Source organism: Schistocerca cancellata, chromosome 5 (assembly GCF_023864275.1).
Source record: "Schistocerca cancellata isolate TAMUIC-IGC-003103 chromosome 5, iqSchCanc2.1, whole genome shotgun sequence".
Classification (NCBI taxonomy): Eukaryota; Metazoa; Arthropoda; class Insecta; order Orthoptera; family Acrididae; genus Schistocerca; species Schistocerca cancellata.
The window spans coordinates 40,623,134-40,630,686 of record NC_064630.1 but is presented as its reverse complement, the minus strand read 5'-3'; the positions used below and the strand labels follow the sequence as shown (position 1 = coordinate 40,630,686).

Below are 7,553 nucleotides of genomic sequence, written 5' to 3'. Positions count from 1 at the left end.
TATGCAGATGTACTCCAACATTGCAATTCTCGAAAGCTACTTGGAGCAGACCTGAGAGGAAAATTCCAAAAAGTCTAGGTGCCAACACACAGCCTTGTCTTATGCCACAGTTCATACTGAATGGTTTAGATGTACTGCCATCGAAGATATAATGTTACAATAATACAAGCTGAATGCAGCACTGATAACATGCAAACCATTGAAGGGCAGTATTACAACATAAGCTGAATGACAGGATTGGTATGATTCCACAGAATCATAATGGCACTAGGAGCTGTGCAGTAGGCCATCAGGTGGAGTGCACATCATGATCATGGACATAACTTGTAAATAGTAGACCAAAGTGTATGTTTCTTAATGAAAAAGGATCATCTTTGTGCGGTATCTCATCCCTGAAATGCGCTGTACATGTGTATATTAACAGATAAACAACACGGAGTTTATGGGTTTTTATTCATTTTGTGTTTTCTTTTAGAGATCTCTGGGTGGTGAAATGGAGACATGCAATTTGGGGCTAGTGCCAGACACAATGTAAAACTAGAAGGTGGGCACAAAGCAACGTCCAGAAGGCTTGTCGTCAATCACAGGGGAAAAGAACATTAACAAATATCATGGAAACTATTTTTTTATTACAGCAGAATTAAGTTTTTGTATAATTACATGAATGTATTACATGAGAGGAGATTGGTGTATTTTACTAATATTATATTTATTCAGTTTATTACATTTATTCAAAACATTAAGTATGAATGTTTTTATATTATTTTGACATTAATAAAATTCATAATATTCTACAGTAAAAATATCACTGGTGATTATTATATTTAACATTTTGTGGAATGTAACTTGATCATTTATAATGCAGACTGAAACTGAGTTCTTGTGTTCCTTGCATATACACTGTGTATGTCTCAATTCTAATACCAACATTGTTCCTTTACGTGGTACACCTTCATGAATCCCAATGCTTCATTGAGATTAACTCCCCGAGGCAGTGCTGAAATACTCTAGAAATCTATGTTTCATTATTATACTCATTAAAACCAAATACACTATTAAGGTATGCTGCAAAAATACCAGCATTTCCATGAGGAAAAGGTTTTAACTTGTCTAAGTTCATATTTTCTAACACACTTTTCAGATTTTCACATGTGCTGTAATATAAATGTTCATCAGCATGTAGCTGTTTTGCAAGTTCAAGTTGATGATTACCCATCAGCTGTTGATTTATAACCACTACAAGTGGCTTACCAGCTTCAAGTATCTCAAGACAGCTACCAGCTCCAGCATGACTTATAACTAAATCTGCATTCATTATATCTGCAAGCAAACTATCCCTAAACCGAAAATACTCAACAGAAATTCCTTCTTGAGCGCTGATGTTTGAAACCATAGCTCCATTTCCAATCTGAATGCACATATCAGTGAAACCTCTTGACCTGAGAACCTGAAAAGGCAATGGCATCAATATGAACACTGGTGTATTTGTCACATCTATTAATACTCTTTTTCTGGATGAATGAGAGAAAACTGCGATTGAAGAAATGTCTAATTATAGGCTGGCATATTTATTTTTTATGTTGTGTAATTCCATTAAACAAGGACAAATATTAAGTAAGTAATTACCCTCCAAGATAAATTTTATCTTTTCTTGTTTCTTTTTTTAATTACTCTGGCAGGATGGATCAAAGACCACCATATTGTAAAAATTATTTTCATAATCAGACATACACGTGTGCAACGTAAAAAGCTTGATGCAAAAGAATTCATTTCTTTGTGGAAAGTTAACTGATGGAATTTTTATCAGCCTTCATTCCAATTTCCTATTCCCACAATTTTCTTCTCTGAATACTTTGTCAGTTTTAAGATGCAATGTTATTGCTTTGCAATGTGAGAAAGTGATATGATACGTTAATCATTTGAAACTGTATCTAACACTGCTTGAAACATAAGAATTTTAGTACACACAGCAAAGGAATCAAAAAGCAATAAAAAGAAATGTTAACTGAAGAAAGTTTCGAGGCCTCTCTCTAAGAACTATTAGGAAATCTCCGGCAGGAGTACTTGATACGAGCAAAGCAAGAAAGAAGAAACAAACCAGAACATCCAAAGAAAGGAAAAAAATAGCATTCAGCATCTCATTTACGAATTCATTACACAACACATTCTTGAACTGGTCACAAATGGGGAAGGCAACTGGCCGGGCTCTCTTCAAAGAATCAATCTGGCATTCAACCTAAATGGCGGAACCACAGGAGCCTAAACATGAGAGGCTAGTTGGGGATATAAACTTGGCTCCTTCTCAGAACGGGAGTACGGTGTGTTTTGCCTTCCCTATTTTGTTTAGTCCAGAAATCCAAAGAGAACTTGATGATACACTATCAGTTGTAATATAACAAGCAAAGTTGGTCTGTCATAATACAGTACTCACAGATATGGAACATATTTTAGCTACAAATGATAGATGGGTACTCACATATATTCGTTGAAAAAATACAAATTTTATTAGAATCACAAAAGAAAGTTTTAAAACTTAATGAATACAGGGAAACTGAAACAAGAAGTTAAACATTTGAAGTAATGTACAACTACAAACCTAAGGTGTTAATAGAAGATGAAAATGGTCTACCAATAATTAAAACTCTATACAATATGTTTCAGAACAAATGTGTAATATTGTGGAATTGATAAAGCTGGCCACTGTGAACAGGAAGTGTAATCAATATATATACGTCGTAATTAGAGGGGGTCAAAAAGTAATTGTCTCCTACTTTATGATGTGGTGTTGATAGGTCGTATCGACCATGATTAACACCACCTTTGGACTCTTATTGCTCTGCCGAGCCTCCATGTTAGTTTTTTGAGTTCTGTTCTGTATCGCAAGCTGTGTACACATATATGACTTACTGTGAAATATATCTCTATGTGGAATTTAATGGGGATAGTTATTGCATTCAACCGATAATCATATCCCGTTCCCATACTGGTGACCCCGAAGTTTCTATGTCTTCCGCACTAGGTGTTGTAAATCAACAGGTTATGCACACGACCATGGCAACCTCACCCAATGCTTTGTTTGGAGATTTGGAAGCACAACACTGATCGCCGGACATCTTCATTCCTTTACCAATGACCAGTTCTACATTAATTCACAGTGATTCGCGATCTCCAGCCACGTTAACTTCAAACTTTGTCGCCCGACAACAGTAGAGTGCTATGCTGCTAACACAAACAATGGACTCGGGTTTTGTGTTGCTGGACTGTGCTTGCCATACCTGTAATCTCCGGTCAAGTTTACGGAACCCCCGCACGTATTGTGCAACCGCTCGTCCCCACGGTACTGACGGTGCCAGCCGCGTCAAGGACAATGCGGCCCGCTGTCGCTATGGACGTGCTTGCCAGTAACACACCTACGCCTACTGTGCCAGTCTGCTGTATGGCCTCTCCTACCACGCACCAGCCGGTTTACCAAGGGACACCGAAGCCGCCTTCGTCCCCTCCCCCTGGTCATCTGCCGAAGCTGCCTCCTTTATATGAGGACAACCCTGTATCGTGGCTTGCGCTTGTTGAGCATCTTTACGAGTTGCATCATGTGTCTAACGACAACTCTCAATTCCTGTGTCTTGTCATGCACCTCCATGATCACTCAAGACTTAATTTGCAATCTACTCCTCTTGCCACCGCCTCCACTGAAGTATGAGTTCACGAAGAAAACGATCATGGATTGACTCGCCTGCTCACCACAAGAATTAATCACCAAGATCTTGTACAAGGAACACCTGGGGGACTGAACTCCATCACAACTCTGACGCTGCTTTCGGTTGGTCGTGAGTGAGCATACAATGCCGGACGTCACTCTGTGGGCGGTATGGTCCATCAAATTGCGTACCGATCTAAGATTCACCTGCTACCACACTCCTTTGAGTCAATCGGCTCTTGTATCTGCATCGCAGACCAGCTGTACACACTGCTACGGCAACACCAATCAGCTCACCACTCACCACTGGTCGGCACAACTGCTCCTGTTTACCGGCCGTCTGCTGGCAGAGGCAGAGCTCACTCCACATCCACGCTTTCTACACCACCTGGCATTATCCGCTCATTCTCTCCACCATCCGAACATTCCAGGATTGCCTATGCACCATATGTGCTGGTATACACGCCAGAACAAATCGATGAGGACAAGCCTCCTCCACCGCCACCGCCACCACCACCACCACCACCACCACATCTGGCTCATCCGTACTGCTGGTACCACGAGGTTTTTGGTGATAATGCTAAGAATTGCCGGTTACCTTGCCAGCACCCAAGCCGACCGCAGGACCTCACAGGTATTCCCATACATTGCACTCCGTCCACTCGTCTGCCTGGCCGAGCGGTCGTTTATACGTGACTGACATTTCATCACGGCTCGTTTTCCTAGTCTACACTGGTGCTGACATGTCTGTCATACTTACGTCGATGGCTCCCCCGTCTTTTCACCGACAAGGTCACTTCTGCAAGCTATCAATGCATCAACGTTGCAAACCTCAGGCTCTGTCAAAGTTATGGTGCACCTATCTCCTTCCCTGTGTTTTCCATGGACTTTCTTCAATGCTGACGTCGATGAACCAATTCTCGCTATGGATTTTTTGTCCCATTAATAACTCTCTCCAAACGTAGTTCAGGGCTCGGTGCTACACCATCCCACTAACCCTCAGATACTGCCGCACTTATGTTCCACGTTCTGTTTCTCTCGTGACATGTGAGTCAGTACGCAAATGCTCCACCCTCGCGGGTGACATTGTGGCCTGCATCACGAACCTATTGTCAGAATACAATTTGGCGGCACAACTCTGCCGGGAAAACGACGGGCTAAAACAACGAATAGCACAAATTTACAACAAGTTCAGTGTGGCTCGTACCTCGCTGGTGAAACTGCAGTCCACAGTGCCACCACCTAAACTTGTTTCTCCAGCAGACACCAGCTCAGACACTCAGCAGGGTAGGCCAAAAACATTAATTGCGTGTGACGACTCGTGTCCGGTAGACACCGCACCCTCGATGCGCTCACCACGTTCAGAGCCATGTGTTTCAAACAGTGCTTCTAATGGCAGTCGCGTGCATGATATGCCCACGCCCATGCCCACCACGCAGGCAGCTGCCCCGCGTGTTAATAAACATCCCCCCCTCTCTCGCGTGCCAACCATGTGATTCGGCAGCCATCGCTGTTCCCTGCTCGACGCCCGCACCGGTTACTCAAGCTCTCTTGCCTGTGCTGGTTACTCAAGCCAAGGCCGACAACAGAGTCGCTGCGTGTCCCAACCCGCTCAGTGCTGTGCACAGCCGACCTCTCCAAACAATCACACGCCGTGCTCACGTAATAGGCAAGTGACTTTCGTGCTGCCTTTTCCCACCCGCGCTAACGGTTACGCCTCATCGCACCCCACTCATCCAAAAACTTCAACTCAGGACGTTACTTAGTCTCGTGTGCAGTTCTGTTTCTTCCGTCACTGACGGAACAACACAAAAGATAATTACCACTGCTGGCCCTCCTATTAGGCACAGGGTTAGATGCCTCAACCCCATTAAGTTGCGTGTGGCCTGGCATCAAATTAACAAACTTTTGGAGGCAGGTATTCTACAACCGTCAGACAGCAACTGGTCTTCACCAATTCACCTCGCCCCCAAACATGACGGTTCTTTTCGACTGTGTGATTACAGGCAATTAACTGCTTGTACCGCCATAGACAACTACCCCTTGCTGAACATTAACGATTTCACTCATATGTTATGGGCCACAATTTTCAGTGTGCATATGACCATATCCCATAGTGCCGGAAGACATTCCAGACAGCTATTATCACGCCGCTCGGTTTGTTCCAATACAACGTCATGCCGTTCAGCCTGAAAAATGCGGCACAAACACGGCAATGTTTCATCGACTCAATCTTACGACAGTTCAAGTTTTGCTTTGCATATCTGGATGACATACTCATTTTCAGCAACTCGGCTGAGGAACACAAAAATTATTTATACAAGGTCCTCCAGACCTTGAACTCCAATAGCATCAAGGTCAACAAGGGCAAATTACAATTGTGCCAGTCCTCTGTCTCATTTTTGGGTTACACCATCTCCACAGACGGAATACAGCCTCCCAAATCCTGGGTGCAGGCCATCATGTCATTGCCGCTCCTGCTACTTACAAAGAACTCTGATGTTTCTTGGGTACAATAAATTACTATCGTCGGCATCTGTCTTCTGCCCCTGCCGTGCAGGCCCCACTGATAGACTTGCTGTTGGGCAAACAGACTTCAGGCCTTAAACCAGTTTGCTAGACTGAACCTATGCTGGAGGCCTTCAAGGCTCTAAAAACTCACTTAGCTCACACCGTGACACTTGCCCTCCCGACCCATCGGCCGAGTTGTTCATCACTACAGATGCCAGGAACATCGCGGTGGGGGCAGTACTACAGCAACGCAAGGGTGACACAGTTTGTCCCCTTCATTTCTTCTCTAAAAAACTGTCTACATCTCAGAAGAAATACTCTGCTTTTGATACGTAACTTCTGGCGGTCTATGAAGCCGTCAAACACTTTTGCCCTGACATCGAGGGCCACTCTTTCTTTATCCTCATCGATCACAAACCACTAGCAGATGCTTTCTGCAACCCTCCCGAGGACCCAACCCCTCAGCGTTTCTGCCACTTTGATTTAGTCCCTCAATTCACAACAGACGTTCGCTACATCAAAGGCACAGAAAACATCCCCACAGATTTTTTTTCTCGCGGATCAATACTGTCTCGCATATCATTGACTTATCTAACCTGGCTGCTCTCCAGGCCTCCGACGAGGAATTTCAAGCTCTCCTCACGGATCCTCAAACATCTCTTTTGTTTACCAAAGTCAAGTTCCCTGGTGTTTTGGTCAAGGTGTGGTGCGATTCTTCTACCGGCATCCTGCGACCATTGCTCCTGCCCACATTGCACCGGCAAGCCTTCGACGCCGCACATAACCTCGCTCAGCCTGGCGTCTGCGCCACTACACGGCTTGTATCTGAGCGCTTCGTTTGGAAAAATATTAAACAGGACTGTCGAGATATGAGCACGCAGCTGCATCCCCTGTCAACGCAACAAAATTGGCTGTCACACCACCCCTCCAATAGGCAAGTTCGACACTCCGCAATGACAAATTTCGTCATGTACATATCGACCTTATCGGTTCACTACCACTGTTGGAGAGCCACAGATATCTTCTCTCCACAATCGACTGCATGTCTCGCTGAGTGAAAGCTGTTCCTTTACTCAACATCACCACTGAAACTGTGGGCAAGTGTTTCATCTCCTCATAGATTTCCAGGTTTGATTGCTCGAACACCATCACCACCGACCAAGGTCGGCCATTTGAGTCTGCCCTGTTCACCATTTTATGTAACATCTGCGGCATTAAAAAAATTCATACAACAGCCCACCACCCGCAAATCAACGGGTTAGTTGGACGGTGGCACCACACCCTCAAAACTGCCCTCAGGTGCCACAACTACCTTTGGTATGAGGCGCTTCCATGGGTGTTACTC

The 7,553-nt window shown here is 44.2% G+C and overlaps 1 protein-coding gene across 2 annotated transcripts in view; it reads right to left on the bottom strand.

The window, feature by feature from the left end:
• Nucleotides 1-638: 638 nt before the first annotated feature.
• LOC126187887 (UDP-N-acetylglucosamine transferase subunit ALG13 homolog) overlaps nt 639-7,553 on the bottom strand; it is a 38,343-nt gene continuing 31,428 nt past the window's right edge. For both annotated transcript variants that reach the window (XM_049929236.1, XM_049929235.1), the window contains exon 2: nt 639-1,447. In XM_049929236.1, coding sequence (XP_049785193.1) covers nt 1,016-1,447 — 432 coding nt within the window. In that variant the 3' untranslated portion in view covers nt 639-1,015. The remainder of the gene's footprint in view (nt 1,448-7,553) is intronic.